The sequence below is a fragment of the Camellia sinensis genome, chromosome 3 (genome assembly GCF_055761805.1).
Source record: "Camellia sinensis isolate YWXY chromosome 3, ASM5576180v1, whole genome shotgun sequence".
Classification (NCBI taxonomy): Eukaryota; Viridiplantae; Streptophyta; class Magnoliopsida; order Ericales; family Theaceae; genus Camellia; species Camellia sinensis.
This window is the reverse complement of record NC_138963.1, coordinates 220,714,617-220,735,322: the sequence shown is the minus strand read 5'-3', so window position 1 is coordinate 220,735,322 and position 20,706 is coordinate 220,714,617. Positions and strand designations below refer to the sequence as shown.

The 20,706-nt window shown below is 35.2% G+C and overlaps 3 protein-coding genes across 5 annotated transcripts; all 3 read left to right on the top strand.

The window, feature by feature from the left end:
- LOC114262808 (Thioredoxin superfamily protein) lies at positions 1 to 5,417 on the top strand. The gene is made up of 4 exons (XM_028203217.2): positions 1 to 434; positions 2,961 to 3,063; positions 4,032 to 4,193; positions 4,935 to 5,417. Exons 1-4 carry the CDS (start codon positions 115 to 117, stop codon positions 5,073 to 5,075), a joined length of 726 nt encoding a protein of 241 aa, XP_028059018.2. The 5' UTR covers positions 1 to 114; the 3' UTR covers positions 5,076 to 5,417.
- Positions 5,418 to 7,030: 1,613 nt separating this feature from the next.
- LOC114259075 (uncharacterized) lies at positions 7,031 to 13,727 on the top strand. 3 transcript variants are annotated; one of them, XR_014362935.1, is made up of 10 exons: positions 7,031 to 7,339; positions 7,434 to 7,562; positions 9,782 to 9,862; positions 9,996 to 10,084; positions 10,207 to 10,281; positions 10,546 to 10,607; positions 10,690 to 10,758; positions 11,100 to 11,288; positions 11,919 to 12,114; positions 13,303 to 13,727. XR_014362935.1 is itself a non-coding variant. In XM_082917561.1 (9 exons), exons 2-9 carry the CDS (start codon positions 7,440 to 7,442, stop codon positions 13,392 to 13,394), a joined length of 777 nt encoding a protein of 258 aa, XP_082773687.1. In that variant the 5' UTR covers positions 7,031 to 7,339; positions 7,434 to 7,439; the 3' UTR covers positions 13,395 to 13,727. The 3 variants fall into 3 exon arrangements, 2 of the variants coding, with proteins under 2 accessions (XP_082773687.1, XP_028054879.2); XM_082917561.1 differs by lacking the exon at positions 11,919 to 12,114 and having other exon boundaries at positions 10,693 to 10,758; XM_028199078.2 differs by lacking the exon at positions 11,919 to 12,114.
- A 2,390-nt stretch (positions 13,728 to 16,117) lies between these two features.
- Positions 16,118 to 20,441, top strand: LOC114259076 (monooxygenase 2-like). The gene is made up of 6 exons (XM_082917560.1): positions 16,118 to 16,330; positions 16,494 to 16,640; positions 16,740 to 16,805; positions 18,534 to 18,702; positions 18,849 to 19,077; positions 19,749 to 20,441. Exons 1-6 carry the CDS (start codon positions 16,122 to 16,124, stop codon positions 20,291 to 20,293), a joined length of 1,365 nt encoding a protein of 454 aa, XP_082773686.1. The 5' UTR covers positions 16,118 to 16,121; the 3' UTR covers positions 20,294 to 20,441.
- Positions 20,442 to 20,706: the final 265 nt, after the last annotated feature.

Genomic DNA, 20,706 nt, shown 5'->3' with positions numbered 1-20,706 from the left:
TCCCGGGACTCCCCCCATTGTCTTGTCACCATCATCGTCGACTTGATATGGACCGAAGGGCAGCCGAGGTCCTCTCCTCTTTAACTGCTCCCTGGGCAGCATATTCGGCCATTGATGTTCCCTCGAAATCTGTCCAGAGTTCATTTATTCTCATCAATCTTCAGTTTCCATTGTCGACCGACGAACCCTACTCTGACGATGGCCCTACTGGCTCTGTTCTTCTTCTTCGCGATCGTTCGGGCCCAGGTGACGATCCCGGCCAGGTTGGACGGGTTCGTGTACAAGAATGGCTCGTTCAGTGTCGATTCGATCATGATTGAGGCCTTCTTTGACCCCGTCTGCCCAGACAGCAGGGACGCTTGGCCTCCTCTCAAGCAGATCCTCCATCACTATGGTGATCGTCTCTCCCTCATCGTTCACCCCTTCGCTTTACCGTGAGTACTTCCATTCCTGTTCAGTCTCAATTTCCCTCCGTTTGTTTGCTAAGAAAATCCGACGAGAAAATTATTACAGGACTAAAATTTGTCAATTACTCTACTTCCTATCGTAAAAGAAATTACTCGATTACTTACCACACATATTTTTCTGTCCCTCCTGCCCAGTAGTGTTTAGTTCAATTATTATGATAAACTATTTAATTTATTCTTATGCTCAATTTGTTTGGGTGAAATTTTTTTTGTAGAGAAAATATTTTTCTATGTTTGTGGTGGTGGTAGTTTGGTGACATGGGTAGAATCTTAGGCTGTGTTTGGCGTAGAGTTTTAATCCTGACTCATACACATATTTGAGTATCGGGTTTGGTTACAACTTAAAAAAATTAATTATACACCACTTGTGAAAACTCGTTTAAGCAAGATTTGAATTTTGAAATTTGGCCTATCTGGTCGTCCTCCCACACGTTTGGCTGGTTGATTGAAACAGTGCAATTTTTTTTGGGCAATTGTCACATGTTATTTTTTTATATATTAAATAAAAAATATTTTCTAAATTTTTAAAAATATTTTATGAGCTTTGAATAGAATTTTGGGTTATGTGTTTGGTTATGAGTTATAAGTTTTTAAATTAAATATCATATGTCACATTAATTATTCTAAACTCATTTCAAACTTATAACCAAACAAATTTTATACACTCAAATCATAATTTTAAAACTCACAAACTCAAAATATAACTCTATTCTCAAACCATAATTCTAAAACTCTACTAAAAATAACCTTAGTTCGAGAAATGTTTTCTGCCCTTTTAAATGTCGAAAACATTTTCTATCCCCACATAGTAAGAATGACAACGGGCCGGGGCGGGGCCGGGGATCACCCTCTCCGTCCTGATCCTCGAAACTATCATGTTCCCCGGCCCCGATCACCGGCGGAGAATCCATCAACCCCCCCAGCCCCGTTCCCTACGGGGATCGGGTTTCCCCGACCTCGGTTTATCCTCGTACTCATCATCAACATCATTTACAATCAGCAACATCAGCAAAAAAAAAAAATTCAAAAATCATCAACATAAACATCATCAACGGCAGCAAGCAACATCACCAAAAAAAAAAAAAAAAAAAATTCATCAACACATCATCAAAAAAAAAAAAAAGAAAAAAAAAAAAGGTAGAGACAGATCTGGCGGAGGAGGGACGAAGTCGGCAGTGGTGGTGGCGGGATCTTCTTAGATCTGCCGTGGCAGAGAGAGGAGGAGACGAGAGGCAACGTCGATGGAGGAGGAGACGAGAGGCGACGGAGCCGACGGAGGACGAGGCCGCGAGAGACGACGGAGGAGGAGGAGGCGGCGGTGGCCTTGAGGAGGAGGAGGAGGAGGAGGAGGACAAGGCGGCGAGAGGAAGAGGTGCCGATTGCAGAGGGAAGAAAGAGAGTGAGAGAGAGAGATTAGAGAGTGAGAGTGAGGGTGAGGGTGAGGGTGAGAGTGAGAGAGATAGATCAGGAGGGTTATGTTATATATATATATATGAATATGATAGGGGGGATTATGGTAATTTTATTTCGGGGGAAAAACGGGGCCGGGGACAGGGCTATGAAAGTGATCCCCGTCCCCGGCCCGAAACTAATCGGGGATTTAATTTCAAATGCCATCCCCGGCCCGTCGGGGGTATTTTTCGGGAAAAAACCGCTCTTATTGAGGACGGGGGATCGGGTCCCCGTCGGGTCGGGTTTAAATTGCCATCCCTACCACATAGGCTTATTTTTCATTGACTTGAAAGACGGTTCCATGTCTTACAATGTTCAAGCAGCATTCTTGTCGGAAGGATTTTTTCGGAGGCCTGGACACCTACCGAACATCCCTGAAGGATGGAACAACATGACTAAGAAGGCAGGGAAGGAATGGAGGAAAATTTGGGAAGAGAACAAGGGAATCTCTGAAAAGGGGGAGGCATGGAAGTAGTAGAAATGTTGAAGAAGATAGAACTTCCTCTTGGACTTGAGACTATGCGCGTCGCGTACTCGATCTAGCAATCTTGGACAATTGTGTTTGATGAACTGTCACTTTTGCATTATACCAAACACTAGAAATATGAAAAACATTTTTCAAAAAATATTTTCTTGTCCAAACAAACGGAGTGTTAGTATCTATTTACTTTTCAAACCCAAGAGATCTGCCTCAGGAACCAGGGGAAAAAACTTGATACTGTTGACTAGTTGCTGAAGTTGACAGTTATGTTCTTAGCAGGATAACCAGAGGTTGAAATCCTAATTATTTGTTGCTATATTTGGGTATAGAATTTGTTAAGGAAAAGGGAAAGGAAGAGGAATTACTTGTACTCTGTTATCTTATTAGTGGGTAGCCAAACGAAAAAAAATATGAATATTTTTGAGTAATGTCTATTCATTTTCTTATCCGAACCAAGCAAGAGTAAAGATTTTAACTGCGATGTTCTAAATCAGTATTTGAGTGTTGTATATATTCATCATTTTAGAGAATGGTTAATAATTTGCTTTTGGAAATTGCAGTTACCATGACAATGCTTTCGTTTCTTCTCGTGCTTTGCATATTGTAAATAAGCTGAAAATTTCTGTCACATATGACTTGTTGGAGTTGTTCTTTAAGCACCAGGTAAGAACTCTTTCAAAATTGTTAAGAAAGAAATATTCATCTAAATTGCAAAATTTCCTATCAAAACATTTACTAAATTTGGAACTAACTGTCCACTTAAATTGTGCGTTTGGCTGCTATCTCGCTGGGCTTTTTACAGTTGTTATTCATTGTGACTCTATTGAATTTATCAAGGCTTTATTGCGTTTGGTGCTAATTCCATTGCTGTTGTTTTGAAAAATTTGTCAGCTGATGTCTTGGTTCTTAGAACTTTTCTCTACCCTGCTACTCTGAATTACAAAGATTTAATATCCCAACTCCCAAGGGCACTCACAGTATTTGCAGTTAACTGTTGCATGTTTTCCTTTCTTTACTTCTTATCCTTTGTGCTAAAGGTATGGTTGATCATCCTCAAAAATCTGATTTGCATGCGATGTCTAATGGTATTGACACCCTGTAGATTAACCTCTCATTAAGAACATGTTTGCCTTGACTTTCTCTTATTAATTAGTATTTGGGTGTTTGATTGCCTTTAGATAAGAAGCTCGTTAAGTTAAATTTGACAGTGTGGTTCTTGAAATATAGCTTCATTTGTTTCACAACATAAGAAGGATTCTATTGTTGATTCAGACTTTATTGCCTTGCATTCACAGCATCCTCCCTAATTTACAGCATCCCCCGTCTTCCAGAAGTATATACACACTTCTAATATGCAACCACTACTACTACTACAAAAAAAAAAGGGTTTTCCCCCTTGTTTTCTGAATCTTGGAAAAAGTGGAAAAAATGCTGGCGAAAGTGTTCCTGGCATTTTTTGAAAACTCAACAAGAACTATTAGACGAATTGCAAATTTAGCATGTCCATTGCATGTATTGTGCATTGTAACCGAGGAAATGATCGCATGGCTGTGAATCATTTGTATAGTTTGGTCCATTACTTCATGGTTATTGGAGTTCTCATACTACCAACTTGGTGGATTATTCAATAGGAGGAGTTTTACAACCAACCAACCTTCAACATGTCTAAGGCGTCTATTGTAAGTCGCATTGTGAACATGGCAACAGAAGCAGCTGGTAACTCCTACTATTCTTCAATTGCAGCTGGCTTTACTGACAGGAAGACCGATCTCATGACAAGGGTTTCGTTCAAGGTAGGTTGAGTGTTTGTTACTAAAGAGTCTATAGGTTTATAGGTTGTTGCAACTTGGAATTTCCCATTTATTTATCTTCCAGAACAATTTTTTTCTGTTGTTTCTAGTCATCTTTCCCATCAAACAGCAGTTCTGTGCCTAAATTCTCAATGACCAAAGTTTTGTTTTACCATTGATCTCATTTCCTGTCCATAAATTTTAATTTGTATTATTTCATCCTTAAATTTCATGCATTAATCCAATTTGATCCCTTTCCCAAACTGTTGTCTAAAGAACGCTTGGCAAATGCTTATGCCATCCTCACATAAGGGCATTAAGAGGTATTTATCCAATTTCTCATCTAATTGAACCGTGAGACACATGTAATGCACATTATTTACAAAACAACATCAAAACCTTTCGTTTCATTACTGAGCCAAATACATAATGTGTTTGGCTCTTTGATTGATAGTATTTGCTATAAAATAGAGGGGTTAAACATGTCCCTTTTGCCATTCAATGCTCGATGTGAGGCTGAGGCAAGTTTTGTTCATATGTTTCTTAGATGACAGTGAGGGTAAGGGACCAAAATTAGATTAATGCGTTAAATTTAAGGATGCAATTCATACAAATTAAAAAATAGAGACCAAAATGAAATCACTAGTATACCTTAGAGACCATTCGTGTAAGTCATCTTTTTTTTTTTTTTAAAACATCATCTCTAATTTGGCCAATTCTTTTTTGATGTTTGTTTTTGTGCAGTATGGTTGTTCAAGAGGGGTGTTTGGGACCCCTATTTTCTTTGTGAATGGATTTCCATTGCCTAATGGTGGCTCGGCCATAGACTACAAAACATGGAGAAGCATCATCCATCCATTAGTTAACCAACTAGGCATGAAGTAGGAGGGACTTGTACATTTCTTCTAATGAAGGACGCTTGATTTCTACATTCAAATAAAACTTGTACACTATGTTTGGTTGGGGAATTTGAGGAGAGATTTGAAAAAAGAATAGAAAAATGTATGTGAAATTAGGTGGAATATAGATATGTTTTATTCACATTTCACCTACATTTTTCATTTTCTTTTTCAACTCTTTCTTCAAATCCCTCTACCAAACACAGTAGTAAAGATTGAATCTCCTGAAACTCAGTCTCGTATTTCCTTTCCATTTATTTGCTTTTGCTTGTAGGAATGATATAAACAAAATATAAAGGAGCTATGCAGAATGCGATTGTTGAAAGAATTGATAACATTTGAGTAGCTATGGTAGCGAATGAATAAATTTTTGAGGAACTTTGGCGTGGAAGCTGTTGTTTTACAGTTAGGGCAGGCAAGGTTGCATGCAGGGACGGATCTAAGATTACATTTTTGGGGGGCCTACTTTAAAGTTTGAAAAATTGGGGGCTACTCTCTATAATTTTGAAATTATCTACAAAAAATTTGAGGGTGCGAACTCTTATAATTTTAAATTATTTTAAAAATTTTAATAAAATATATGATATTTTTCAAATTTTTAGAAGTGCGGCTGCTCCTAAATCCATCATTGATTGCGTGGCAAGTTCGATGATTATATTTTTATTTTTTTTAATGTTTGTGCCTCTTTGCATGTGTTCGTTCAATCTCGGCTTGCGCCATTCAAAATGGTTACCAAATTTTAACTATTGTCTGATGTGTTACTAATTAGTTTAGTGAGTCTCACTTTATCTCTAACAAATCAAATGGTGTTCATAATTCAATACCAAAATTACCATTCTCTTTACTGTTCCAAATTATTCCTAAAAGTTCTGCTCAAATGTATTTTTTCTTAAAATGGTTATTGACACTTTTGGCACCTGCTTATAATCTAATTTATTTATATATTTTCATCTTTAGAAATTTTTTTAAAATATTATGTTATTATTTTTTAAGGTCTGATTTAATTAGACAATTTACCCCCAAAAATAAAATTTAACAAAAAAACCATAAAAGTTGGTTTAATTGTGACTTTCTAGACAAGTTAATTTATGAGACTCAGCACGCCTATGTATCCTTTTTTTTTTTTTTTTTTTTTTGATTTGATACCTATGTATCTGTTTCACATTTCATAAATGTGTTGGTATTAAAATTGATGAAGGTTTTTATTTTTCCCTAATTTAATTTTAACCAAGTTAGTTTAATTAGCTACTTATCATGAAATTGATTATTGTTTTATTTATCTGTTCTAATTTTTTTTAAAAAAATTAGCAATGGAGATTTTAGAAAGGCAAATGCTAACAAGTGTTCTTTATGTATTGTTTAATGTTAGGAAATGTGTATAAAATATCTTGAAAATATGTAAAAATCTTAAAAAGTATATTGATCTAGTAGAAGTAAATTGAATTTAATAAAAAATATCTTATATTCTTCAAATTTTTTATTTTTTACTTGTATTCTAAAGACACTTATTAGTAACACCTTCTTTTTTTATTTTTTTATTTTTATAAATGTTGGACTATGATTATATTTAGATATAATTAGACCAAGTTTGGGAAGTTGTCAAAAAGTCGAAAAGTTATTAAAAAAGTTAAAAAGTTATCACTATTCACCAAAAGTCAAAAATTACGACTGCACAACTCTCAATCTTAATTTTCCCCTACACACTAATTTATATAATTTTTTAATACATATTTTTTCATAAAAAGTAAAAAAGTTAACCTAAACAATCATATTTTTTTCCTCAACTTTTTAATATAAAAAAATAAAAAATACACTTATTTAGGACACTCCAAACAACCCCTTATTTTCATAACAAATAAAGTCATACTTGACATATTCTTAGGACACATATCAATAAAATTTAAAAACATTATATATATTTATAATACGGTTATTACATCTAAGTGGGTGTCAGGGAGAAAAAAAAAATATAAATTCATAAATAAATTTACAAAATTAATTATTAATATTTGTAAAGTTACAGATATTTTTCCTCTTATAATTTCTTACCAATTAAAAAAAAAATGTCAACTAAAACTGGTAAGCAGAGCTAGGGCAGTTTCGAAATCGGTGAAATTGGTGATATAAGTAGTCTGAGAGTTCACAGTAAGGCGGTTAGGGCGTAAACGAAAGAAACGTGCCGAAGAAGAGGGCTTTCCTTCTTCGACCATAAAACCCTAATCTTATCTTCATTCCAACAACCAAAACAAGGTACCTTACCATTATCAGATCCCAGCTTTTTCAAAACCCTAGTTTTTGCTTTTTGTTTTGTTTTTTATCTGGCTTGTGTGTGTTTTGGGGTCAGGAGGACATGGATCGGTACCAGAGGGTCGAGAAGCCAAGAGCCGAAACACCGATTGACGAGAATGAAATTCGGATTACGAGTCAAGGAAGGATGCGAAGCTATATCTCTTATGCTATGAGTCTACTTCAGGTATTTGAATTGTTTGTTTAGTTTTTGCCTTTCTTTCTGATTATTCTTCTTGTTTTTTTAATAGTTGAATTCAATTTTATTGTTTTTTTGCCAGACTCTACTGGTTTGTTCTACCATGTGGTTTGTTTAAGTTGAAAATTTACTTGTTTTAGAAGCTACTTTAATGGATTTGGGTATGAGTATTATTGTCTATGTCTAGGCATGGGACATCCTTATACCAAATCTGAGGATGCATTTGTATATAATAATGCAACATTAGATGCTAGTATTATTTAAGTATATGCTTAAAATTAAGATTCAGTGGGAGAAAGGGCTTTTAATATCCTTATCCATCTGAGAAACACGAGGATTATATGCCGTAAAATATTGGGTTTTCTTCTTATTTCGTCATGAGATATTAAAATATGAGTTTCAATTTGTTTATAATAATATTGAGCCAATGAATTTGGAGAGGGTGACTGTAGTGGTCTCAAACACCTCCTTTTCTTTTTTTTTTTGGAACTTGATTTTTGGGTTATTGCTTCGTTAGTAAGTTGGACAAACCATTTTATTTAAACATTAGCTCTTCCATTTTTTCTCATTAAAGTTTAGAGTAAGATTTTTTTTATTAAAAAGGTTAAAAGTAAAGAATTTTGAGTACCAATATTAGTTGGAATTGTGTTTGGCTACATTAGCCAATTGTGCACTTGCGGTGCGGATGTTTCAATACGGGTGGGTGGGCATGTTTTACGCTTGAACCCCTGCTCCTCTGCCCTTCTCTTCGTCCTTATGATGATTTGAAAGGGAGAGCAGAACGGAGAGGAATGCAGCTAGTTGGAGCATGGATCATGGTTATCAGAATGCCGATCCGGATCGTAGGATCTTATGATTCTACAATCTCAATTGAGCCAAATGATCTAGATCACACTAAGATCTTAAAATTAGTAAGATCTTAAAGTGACTATGATCCTTTTCATAAAATCGTGTAGAATCGCATCGCATACGATTCTGATTTTGCTAGGATTCTAATCTTACATATTTTTTTTTGTTATTATTTATTTATGATATGTATTAATGTGTATATTTATATTTGAAATTTGACTATAAACTCATTTTTCAAATGTCTCTTATAATTTATGTTATCATAGAAAATGCATTATATCAAATTTATCTTTTTTCTTTAATCTTTTTAAAATTATGTAACATACATTATCATTAATTATAATTTTTCATTTTATTTTATATTGAATGTAGAATCCTACGATTCTTGATCCAATTCTACAATTTGATCGATGAGTCCCTCTCAACGATATCCCGATTTTAACAACCTTGGCATGGATTGGTTGAGTCAGTTGATGAGAGAGTTAACTCTGGTGATTGTGATTTATTCAACATATGGTTGATTGTGTTTTGTACTGTGCTGCTCTGTACCGGAATCAGTTTATGTTAGAATTTGTCCTTCAATTTTTGGTAAATTTATTGATGTTCATATAAAATTAACAGGATTCTTACAATGAAATTTGGATTAGTGTTTTTTTTTTTTTTGTTTTTTCTTTTCTTATCAAAATGTTGCATTAGATGTGAATACTCCAACATGCAGTCCAGTTGATCACTGTTTTCAGTTGACAGCAATAAAATAATTAATATTAAATGGCTGCAACTTTTGAAAGATAAGTAATTTATACTATGGTTAGATCATTGCTTATCTTAAAGTATTTCATTTGGAGTTTACTAGCTGAAATTTATCCATTGTTTTGTGGGCTTGCAATATTCTGTTTGGTACCGATGACCATGCCTGTGTCATCAGGTTCATTCTGGAATGCTCTGATCTGTCTTTAAAATAAGTATTTTTTTTTTTGTTTACATTGCATGGTAAATGGGCACTAATATCATGAATCCTAGAGAAAAATAGTTGCAGACCGTATGCATCATTTTTAGTTTTTGTTGCTTTGCATACCTAGAAGACACAATATTATGATGTGCCCTGGCTCTATGTGGTGCTTGGACTAAATGACATTGACTGCTGCTTTTGGAACAATTCTTGCAAGATGATAAATTGGTGTCAATTGCTTAGAAATGTTCACAATTGGATTATATGACATTGACCTGATATTGCAATTCATGATTATTTTTTCTGTTTTGAGGCCAGAGATTGGAAAGTTGGTATGCTATTATAATTGTAATTTTTAGAGTATTTGATATTCTCTGTTTTGCTGCTTGTTTGATGGTATACTCTCTAGGAAAAAGGTTCGACCGAGGTTGTGTTCAAGGCAATGGGTAGAGCTATCAACAAAACTGTAACAATTGTGGAGTTAATTAAGGTTTTCCTTTCTATTGATTTTCATTTCTTTGTTTACCTTTCTAGTTAGTGTTTTCGGTTTTCCTGTATGTTTAATGTATTACTAGGATTGTTCTCTGATGATTACTAAGGCTACTCAATGCACTGTAATACAGAGGAGGATTGTTGGTCTTCATCAAATTACATCAATTGGATCTACTGATATAACTGATACATGGGAGCCCCTGGAAGAAGGACTCCTCCCGTAAGGGTGCTCTGAACCTTATTTATATTTCAAATTTCTCAGTAGGCACTGGTCTATATTGTCATGGATTGCCTTATTGTAACAAAATTTATCTCTTACATGGATATTTGTTTCGTCTGCAGTCTGGAAACCACAAGGCATGTTTCAATGATTACAATCTCTCTCTCAAAGGAGGAGTTGAATACATCCTCCGTTGGGTGAGTTAGTAAAATTTCATTTACTAAAGATATTCAATTGTTTGGCTTCCCGTAAATTTGTTTAACTTTTCTAATAAGCAAATTGATTGGGAGTATGATATGATAATGAGCTAAATGACAAAAAAGTGTTTTTTTTTATTTTTTAATTTTTAATTTTTTATTTTGAAGTAGTTATTTTGATGAGCAAATGATTTTATGGAAAATTACCATTGTTCATGAGCGCTAATATGTTCTTCATAACACATGAATTGCTACCTACTGCAGGTACCAGTCTCCACTACCAGCTGACCAGGTCAAGACATCAACCGAATTTGATTATGAAGGAGGTAGTGCCAAATCAACTTCTGTGCATTTGTTCTTTGATTATTATTCATATGGGCATTTGTTGTGACATCTTTTGTTATGCAGAAGGATCACCTACTGGTCGTGGAAGGGGCCGTGGTGGTAGAGGGAGGGGAAGGTCTAGAGCGGCGTATGGTATGAGATTGGATAGGATCCTTTTGATTTAATTTATTCCTGGAATTTTACTGAGGCAAAATTGGGTATATTAGTGGCTCTTACTGCATTAAAATTAGGTCCACTGTCATGGTCATTGAAATGAAAGCTTAATTTAAAATATTATTCTAGGCAGATATTGTTAGGAGGTTGATGCCGTCCACAGCTGCTTGTGAAAATGACAACTTCTGAGAGTTTTATTTTGATATGGCAGAAACTGAATTGAACGACCTTTAATAAGTTTGAAATATTTGAGCTGTTGGTTTCTAATGTCGTATAGAACTGGTGGTACTTTATGACATGACAGACACATCTCATTTCAGGGAATGGATTTGCAGCTCCTGAGTATGAGGATGGAGGTTGGGATAGGAATCGTGGTTATGCGAGGGGCAGGGGTCGAGGAAGAGGTCGTAACTTCCGTGGCCGTGGAAGAGGAGGGTACAATGGTCCTCAGATTGATAACCAGCAAGATGCAGGACATTACAACCAGGAAGGTCCTGCTCCAGGCCGTGGTATTGCTTCGTATAATTGCTCTCTGTTTTTACATGATCTCATTAATTGCCAGTAGGTTTTGTGCCCAGTTGCTAGACCAATCCTTCATAACTTTGCCAGACCAATCCATCACCAGTAGGTTATGAGATTGCTTAGTCTGCCTGAAAAACAGGTGTAACCTGTCTTGCATTAATTGATTGATTGGGTTTGGTTCTAGTGGGGTTTATGGTATCTTGAAATCGGTAACAGAAATCTCTCCTCTTTCAAACTGTTATGAGCCCCCAGTCGCTTTCTTTATAGGCAATCCACGGACCTCTTTTTTATTATTATGAACTTTTCCTAAACCTTGGTGGTTCTTCGTTCCAGAATTTATTTTGCTTTATATTTGGTAAAATATGAGAACTGATATGGTCAATTAGGCTTTAAGACCATGGTTATCAAAATCCGGATTGTAGGATCATACGAACCTAAATTGCCAAGACGATTCAAATTGTTGTATAATTGGAGTTATAGCAGAATTGCAGGTAGAATTGTGTAGGATTATGGAGTTTTTGATTTTTTATCTTATTTTTAATATGCATCATCCTGATTTTTATTTTTACCTTATTTTTAATAGAAAATATAATTTTACGAACCTTAATATGATTCAGGGATGTTCACGGGTCAGTTTGGATCGGGTTTACCCTAAGACCGTCAACCAAACCGAATGTGTCAGGTTAGAGAAATTGCCACCTACTGCCGACCGTCAGCATATTCAAAATTGACCGTGGCCCACCATTCAGATTGGTCGTTGGTTCGGTCGGCGAGACATGAAAAGAAATCAATCCACTGCCCACTCTTTCTCAGGTTGTAATTCAAACAAAAATCAAATTCGAACATGTATAAATGGAGTACAAGAGATTCAAACAAATATATTAAATATGCAAATAAATTTGAGAAAGAATAGTGGAATGGTAGAGATAGACTCACCATCGCCTAAATATGAGCAACATTCATCACCGTCGGAGTAAATCTGAGCTTCATTGTCGCCATCGACTAGCACCATTGCCACTAGAGAGGGAGATTAAGAGCAGAAAAGGGGTTTCCAGTGAGAGGGATTGTGTCACTGTGAGAGGGAGATGAGGGTGAGATGAGAGTATGAAAGATCACCATTGTCGCCGAGAGAGAGAAGAAGAAGAAAGTGGTTTTTGGGAAGGAGACGAGAAGGGTGAGAGATAGACTGTAATAGAGAAACGTGGATGAGAGAGGATATTGAAGAGGCATGAGAGAGAGAGAGAGAGAGACTGAAACGGTGGGAGAGAAACGAGGGTGAGAGACAAAGAGACTGAAGCAGTGGGAGAGAAATGAGGGTGACAGAGAGAGGAATTGAAGTAGCATGTCAAACTGTTCAAAAAAAAAAAAAAAAGGCGCGACAGAGACGTATTGAAGAGGCATGAGAAAAGTCTTTAGTCTTGGAAGTAGATAAGGCGGACTGTTTAGTATTGGGAAAAGACAGGGTCTTGGTAAGTTGATTCAAGGAGCCAATGAAAAGTCCACACGTTTTACAAATATATCGGTCGGTTCGGTTTTGGCGAATTATACACTTCTACAACCGTTACTTGACCGAATATAGAACGCTTTTGAACAATTTAACTCGCTGCCGACCCAACGTAATTCGAAGCTGTCCGCAACTATGTTGGATTAGTCGAATTCGGTCTGTTTTTTGGGATGATTCGGTTATTTGAACACCCCTAATATGATCCATGCAACCCTCTCACCAATCCTACGTAGGATCCCATTTTTAACAACCATGTCCAAGACACAGACCACAATCAATCCAACTAGGTTCCACTGAGTGTTTTATGGGCTTCAATTTTTGTACAATTAGATTACATGGGAAATTGCAGTTTTATGGGCATCTCTATGTTGTACCACATTGAAGAGAAAACCCTTAATCGGTTGTGGAGAGAGAATTGTGCAGGCTCATTCATAGGAGTTTTGAGCATGATGTTAGCTGTATCTTACACTTTTTATTCTGTGTCTGTCTGCTTGCAGGTCGTGGCCATGGGAGGGGATACCGTGGAAGGGGTCATGGTTTTCGATCTAATGGGCTGATACATGCAGCTGTTGCTGTTGGAGGCGCTTGACTGGTCACCTCTGGACACAACACAATGCAGCGTTTCGACTTTATGATGTGTTTGGATGCTTGCTCCATATCTCTATGTGTTTACCTTTTTTCTTTCCTTACTAATTTCAGTTGAAGGAAGTAGGAAGATGTACACTAATTTCGCTGAGTATGCAACTGCAGCTCCGCATTTGGTAGCCTTTTTCATTTTACATTTTTAATAATCTTTTTAAAATTTTCGTAGAGGTTGGTGGATGTCTGAATTAGTGTAATTGGTTTTGTCAAGTGAGAACCACATTCTTTTATTTGTGAAGTTTTTGAAATTAATCTGTCACCAAGTTTTGCATTTTATGAAGTCAATAATGTGTACATTAGCATGGCCCTTCATCAATTGGGTAAACTCTCTAGTAGGACTAGCCTATACTATGTGATGTGTTTTTCGATTGTGAAGAGATAACTATTAGGGGTACTTATGTGTAGGCCCTATAAGTAGACTTATTGTCTATAAGGTCTTATGGGAAAAATTTGTTATAAAAAAAGTCATTAATTGTAAGTTTTAGTGATAATTTATAAAAATGATGACAAAAAAATTAATTTTAGTGATAATTTTATTAAGATTTATTTTTAATAAGACTTAATAGGAATTAAGTCTAACTATTAGGATTTATTGATAGTTACTTCTCTCTTCTTTTTTTTTTTTCCCATATATTTTAGAAGAAATTATTTTATACCTCTACTATTAGAAAAATTATTTGGTGGTTAGGGTATCTTGATGTCCACTACTAACCCAAACACAAAATTGCAGGCTTCACTCTCAACTAATTACAACGTCCGGTACACCAATTATTTTTCCCGCTATTGGGTGGAAAATAATGTTATGTATTAATTGATATACTAGTTAGTGTATTAATAGATAATATGACATAATTTTAAAAATTTTGAATAGTTATAATTTATATAATGGTGAGATTGTAATTTTTAAATAATAATATTATAATTATATTGATATATTAATTAATATATTAATTGATACATGTGTACCGAGAAGGTGGGTGGCAAGTTGAGGTAACTTGTAATCAATCAGACACGGTGAGGGAGTGGTTAATAGCTTTTTGTTTGGGCTTTTACTTTTTTAAGAACCTCACAAGGGTTACCTCTTATTTATTATTTATTTATTTATTTATTTTTTGGACCCTCACAAGGATGGATCGGATATACAGGATATCTTTGATAATATTATCGATGATGAGAATATAAATTCACAAAAAGCAACATAAGTAATTTGTAAAGTCAGGATCGGCGTCTACAAAGTTCAAAGATGTAGGGAGGTTGGGGAAAGGTGACTGCGCAGACATCAGTAATGCGTCTTGCCTTGCAAAGCCAAACCAAATCAAAAGGTAAGTAATTTGTAAAGTCAGGATCGGCGTCTACAAAGTTCAAAGATGCAGGGAGGTTGGGGAAAGGTGACTGCGCAGACATCAGTAATGCGTCTTGCCTTGCAAAGCCAAACCAAATCAAAAGATGAGGGTCTGTTTGGTAACGTTTACGTTTTCAGTTTATATTTATAAAAATTTTATAAATTGATTTTTATTTTTTTTTGAAAAACATAAACTACAAACGCATTTGGTAAATGACAAAATATTTAAAAAAATTTAAAAATATAAAAAAGAGTGAAAAATAACAAGTGGTGGCAAGTGACGGCGGAAGACGGTGGTGGAAAGTTGTGACGGTGGGTGGTGGGTAGTGGGTGGCCATGGGTGGTGGTGGTGGGTGGGTAACGGTGGCGGGTGGGTGGTGGTGGTGAAGGGTGGTGGGCGGTAGTGGCAAGTGAGTGGGTGGTGGTGGCGGGTGGGTGGGTGGCAGGTGGGTGGGTGGCAGGTGGCTGGTGGTGGCAGGTGGTGGATGGTGGTGGCAGGTGGGTGGTGAGTGGTGGTGGCGGGCGGTGGATGGTAGTGGCAGGTGGTGGGTGGTGGCAGGTGGATGACAAGTGGGTGGTGATGGCGAGTGGGTGGCGGGGGTGATGGCGAGTGGGTGGCGGGGGGTGGTGGGTGGCAGGTGGCGGGTGGTGGGTGGTGGTGGCAGGTGGTGGTAGGGAGTGGGTGGTGGTGGCGGAAGACGGTGATGGAAAATGGTGGCAGGTGATGGCTAGTGTTGGGTGGTAAAAAAAAAAAAACTCAAAACTCAAAACGGAAACACTTTTTTTGAGTTTACATTTTTTGGCCAAATTTATAAACTGAAACCACTGATTTATAAATAAAAAATTTATCAAACAAGTTTTTATTTGAATTTTTTAAATCTTTGTAAATATAAACAGAAAACTAAAAACGTAAGTGTTACCAAATGGTACCTTATTGATTGTGAGATTAATAAATGAGTTCTAATGAATTTTAATATGAGTGAATCTTGTGATGTGATATTTTGATTTTGATTTTATTTTTAATTTTTTTTTATTTCTTGTCATATTATTAGAGTCGATTAGAGTTTTAAAATTAGAAAGATGTATTATTGCTTAATTAGAAATTACGAATGACAAATTTAATTAAATAATGTTACATGTATCGATTAATCTATTAATAGATAATGCGTGATAATTTTAAAATTTTAAAATTTATAAAATGAGTGTGGCCAAAATTTTAAAAATATGGATGTGGACCTCTTTTTTTATTATACACAAGCACTATTTTGATTGGGAGGTTGGCGACTCGATAAGATTTTAATGCTAGTTATTTGTTAGACTACCATGACGCATATGCTTTGGTCATCACCCTCACTTATATTTTGCTTCTGCCTTCTCTCTCTCTCTCTCTCTATATATATATATATATTTTTCTCTCAAACCCTCAAGTATCGGTGCAAGAGGAGGGAGAGAGAGATGGACAACATCAGCCAAGACGTAGAAGACATCGTTATAGTGGGTGCTGGGATATCTGGCCTAACTACATCTCTAGGTCTTAACAGGTGAGATACAATAAAATAAATCTCCTTTGTCTCTCTCTCTCTCTCTCTCTGTGATCAATTCTTAGCTCAATTGGTTTTGGATCAATAAGTATTGAAATGCAAAATAATAATGAAGTTGGGTATGCTATATATATATATATATATATGTTATATGGGTGTGCAGGTTGGGATTGAGAAGCGTGGTGTTGGAATCATCAGACAGATTGAGAATAACGGGGTTTGCTCTATTACTATGGACAAACGCTTGGAGGGCTTTGGATGCTGTTGCCATTGCTCACTCCCTTAGGCAACATTATCCTCAGCTTCGCGGGTGATCCCTTTTTTTTTTTTTCTTCTTTTTTTTGTGGGTAAAATCACAAGGATGCTGAGTTTGTTTCTTTTAAAACTGATAGGTTACTGGGTTTGGCAGTTTTCAGGTGGCTTCTAATGTTACAGGTCTTTCTTCAGAGATGACAATCGGTGGCAAAGGAAAAGAGTGAGTAATATTATCATCATGCTGATCGATTACTGCTGCTAGTTTTTTTCTTTTTTTTAAATGTAGTGATTAATTTTCAATGTCAAGAGATAACCCTCCCGTGCTTGATTTCTATATAATTTTTTAATTGAATTAAACTGATATAATGTAAATAATTAAGAATACATTGGATATAATTAAAATTGCATAAATTAAATTAATATAAGAGATAAATTACAAATACTATATATATGATTTATTATTAATTTTTAAAAATTTAAAACTTTAAAAAATTGAGAATATTCAATAGTCTTTATTTTATGAGCAATGCTAAGAATATACTCACATGGATGTGGACCTGTATTGATTCCACACTTGTGTTTGTTAAATTTTTTTGTTTTATAATACTTCTACTTATATTATTTGGTGGGCAAATAGAGCAAATATCTACGTCATTTGGTTCGACACAGATGTCTTTTTTTCTATGTAATAGTTTCAGTGAAAACAATGATAAAAATATCTACGTACACATCATTTTGTGTTTTTGATGGTCTTAACTCATCTTCATTAAAATATCATATACACATCCAATCGAAGAAGTCTTATTGGATTGTGGTGAACTCATTTCTTGGCCTATCACAATCATCAGAATTGATTATGTTGTAAGATTCACTTTAATAGAGTAATCATACAACAAATTAAGATAATAAAAAATTAATAATGATATAGGCTGTGTTTTAACAGAGTAATCATACAATAAATTAAGATAATAAAAATTAATAATGATATAGGCTGTGTTTGGAAAGTGGGTTAAGAAGTGAAAATAACCTAAGAGTTGGAAAAAAGCAAACAAAAAAATATGTCACCTGATTGTGGCAGAGCTTGTCAAGTAGGCGAAAAGACAATTTTGCCTTTGAGAGTTTTTGAAAGCCGCATCAATTATTCAATTATTAGGGGTAATTTCGTTATTTCTCATTTCAACATCATTTTAAATGCATTTTTTAATATAACAATTAAGTAAAAAATTTAAATCATTTTTTCAAATACAAAAATTAAAATAATTTATTAAAATAGTTAAATAGTCAAAAAGTAAAAAAAAGTAGTCACTTCTCAAACGAGACTATAATTGGATCACAAATTTTCTTTTTCATTTTTATAAAAAGATTATCTATTTTCAAAGCATATTTATCACCAATTTTTTAAAAATAAATATAATTTGTGTCTTATTAATATCTAATCAATTTAATTTTTTTCATTAATTGTTGAATAGGCTTTAAGCTAATGTTTGTTTGTCGGATTAAGTTGGATAAGTACTATGATCACATTTATTTGTTGGATTAAATTAAATGAGATTATAAGTATAATGAGATTGAACAAAAGGGATTACTAAAATAGTAATATTAGGTTAATGGAGATTGAATCTATAAAATTATGTAAAAAATTCATTATATAAAACATTATTTTATTATTTTTTTGGAGTGGAGGCAACGAAATTTTTCACCTCCAACCCATGAATGGTGAATACTAATCTAAGGTTTCATAATTTCACAGCATCTTTCTAAATCAAACATAATTTTATAAGGCTTACGAATTAACTAAACCAGCATAGTTTATAAAATGAACCACTCAAATTATAGTCCACCAACAATAACTCTCTCATTGAATATAAAAAGAATATATCCAAAAGTATAATTGAACATTGTGGTAATTTGTTATTGATAAGATAAAGGGTATATTTATATGATGCAGCAATAGAGAATTTGAGGTTCGTTGTGTAAGAAGGAAGGAGTTACTTGAGACCTTGGAGAGAGAACTGCCACCTGGCACTATCCGGTATTCGTCTAAGGTTGTTTCTATTGAGGATTCTGGATTCCACAAATTGCTTCACCTAGCTGATGGTTCCACCATCAAAACCAAGGTAAACTTATTATATCCTCTGCCAATTCAATGTTTGTTTATCTTTCATTTTGTACTAAACTTTCATCATCTTTTGATGGAATAGAATAGAAAAGATTAGAAAAACTGAACTGACACTTTTTGTGGGGATTTTCAATCTATGTAAAGGTGTTAATTGGGTGTGATGGAGTGAATTCCGAGGTGGCGAAATGGCTGGGGCTTGAGAAACCAGTATATTCAGGGAGATCTGCAATTAGAGGGTTTGTTGAGTACCCAGATGGACACAACTTTCAGCCAAGGTTTCATGTCTTCTTTGGAGGAGGTGTGCGTTTTGGCTTTCTTCCTTGTGATGACAAGTGCTTGTATTGGTTTTGCACTTTCAATTCCTCTCTACAAGGTATAATGTCTCTTCTTCCTCAGTTTCTTAAACCTCAATTCAATCTGCAAAAGCTTGATTCAATTTGTTTTCACTAGCATAGTTTAATATCATGTGAAGTGGGCTAGACTGAGTTGGTATGAGTTGGGCTGTCACGAGCCTGGAATTGGGTCAGGCCCAGTCTCACACAGCATGGTCCCTAGCTTGAGAAACTGACCCAAGTGTTTGATCCGTCCTTAGATGTTCAGACAGCCGTTCCCAATCATTTGAAATGGGCTAGATGGAACTTGTATTGTATGTATGAGTTGGGCCATCGTAGCCTGGAATTGGGTCAGGCCCAATCTCACAGAGCATAGCCCATAGGTTGAGAAACTGAGCGAGTATTCAAGTTTGGGTTGGGTTGGGTCTACTCAAGTTTAGTTCAATTATTAGGAAACCTAAAAAAATAAGTTTGAACTCGTTCATTTCATAGCTTGACCATGTGAATATAAAACTCTTGGGCAACTCAAAAACCCAAAATTAATTCAAAACCATTGTTACAATTCAATTTCTTACTTCTTAATTAACTCCGTTTGTTTCTTCTTTCTTATTTTTTTTTTTTTTAAAAAAAATTATTATTACTATTATTATTCTAGCACATAAAAGTTGTTTCCAAGTGTTGGAGCCTAATATTGTGGTTGATTTGATTCCAGATGATGCAGAAATAGAAGAGAACCCAGTTAAGATGAAGCAGTTTGTATTGAACAAGCTCAGCAAAATCCCCAAACAAGCATCAGAGGTTGTGGAAAGGACACAACTTGACAGAATCTCCTGTGCTCCATTGAAGTTAAGACTACCATGGAATGTACTATTTGGGAACATTTCCAAATCCAATGTCACCGTCGCTGGCGACGCCCTGCATCCAATGACACCCGACATTGGTCAGGGTGGCTGTTCAGCCATAGAAGACAGTGTTGTTCTTGCCAGGTGCCTTGGGGAAGCCTTATTGAAAAAACCCAGAAAAGAGATCGGAGACAAAGAAGAACATGAGAGGATCAAGAAGGGGTTGGAGAAGTATGCAAATGAGAGGAGATGGAGGAGTTTTAGTTTGATTAGTACTGCATATGTGGTGGGTTTCTTACAAGAGAGTGAAAGGAAGGTGGTGACTTTCTTGAGAGAGAAATTGCTGTCGAGTTTCACAGTCGATACTACGTGGAAGATGGCTGACTTCCATTGTGGCGAGCTCAATGTTTCTTGAAGTAATTTGAAGTTTTAAATCTATGTTTGTTGTTTGTTGATCAATAATGATGATAAAAGTTAGTGTTCGTAGAGTTCAAAACTTGAATCCTCGACATGGGAAGAAGTACTCAGTTCATTAAAGAATAAAATACAGTGTTCATAATCAATTTTAGATTCTTTGCTGTGTATTTGGCTTGATGTTCTTCACTAAAATTATCTATATGCGCAAAATTAAATTAGAGAAAAGTATCAAATTTGTATGTATTAGTTCAATTGGAATACCAATGAATAAAAATACCTCTAATGATGAAGGAAAAAAAAATTCTAATGAGACCTTTGACTCTCTCTCAGTTGATCTTGAAAGGTAATTTATTGACTAAAAAATTTTTATTTTGTTAAAAACTCTTAATTCCTTTTACAAATTTAATTTCA

Bases quoted from the DNA above. Each gene is read 5' to 3' on its own strand.
- LOC114262808 (XM_028203217.2), top strand. From the start codon at position 115: ATGTTCCCTCGAAATCTGTCCAGAGTTCATTTATTCTCATCAATCTTC. The intron at 435-2,960 runs GTGAGTACTTCC...TGGAAATTGCAG, and splicing joins GTTCACCCCTTCGCTTTACC to TTACCATGACAATGCTTTCG. The intron at 3,064-4,031 runs GTAAGAACTCTT...ATTATTCAATAG, and splicing joins AGTTGTTCTTTAAGCACCAG to GAGGAGTTTTACAACCAACC.
- LOC114259075 (XM_028199078.2), top strand. From the start codon at position 7,440: ATGGATCGGTACCAGAGGGTCGAGAAGCCAAGAGCCGAAACACCGATT. The intron at 9,863-9,995 runs GTTTTCCTTTCT...ACTGTAATACAG, and splicing joins CAATTGTGGAGTTAATTAAG to AGGAGGATTGTTGGTCTTCA. The intron at 10,085-10,206 runs GTAAGGGTGCTC...TTTCGTCTGCAG, and splicing joins CTGGAAGAAGGACTCCTCCC to TCTGGAAACCACAAGGCATG.
- LOC114259076 (XM_082917560.1), top strand. From the start codon at position 16,122: ATGCTTTGGTCATCACCCTCACTTATATTTTGCTTCTGCCTTCTCTCT. The intron at 16,641-16,739 runs GTGATCCCTTTT...TGGGTTTGGCAG, and splicing joins CATTATCCTCAGCTTCGCGG to TTTTCAGGTGGCTTCTAATG. The intron at 18,703-18,848 runs GTAAACTTATTA...ATCTATGTAAAG, and splicing joins GTTCCACCATCAAAACCAAG to GTGTTAATTGGGTGTGATGG.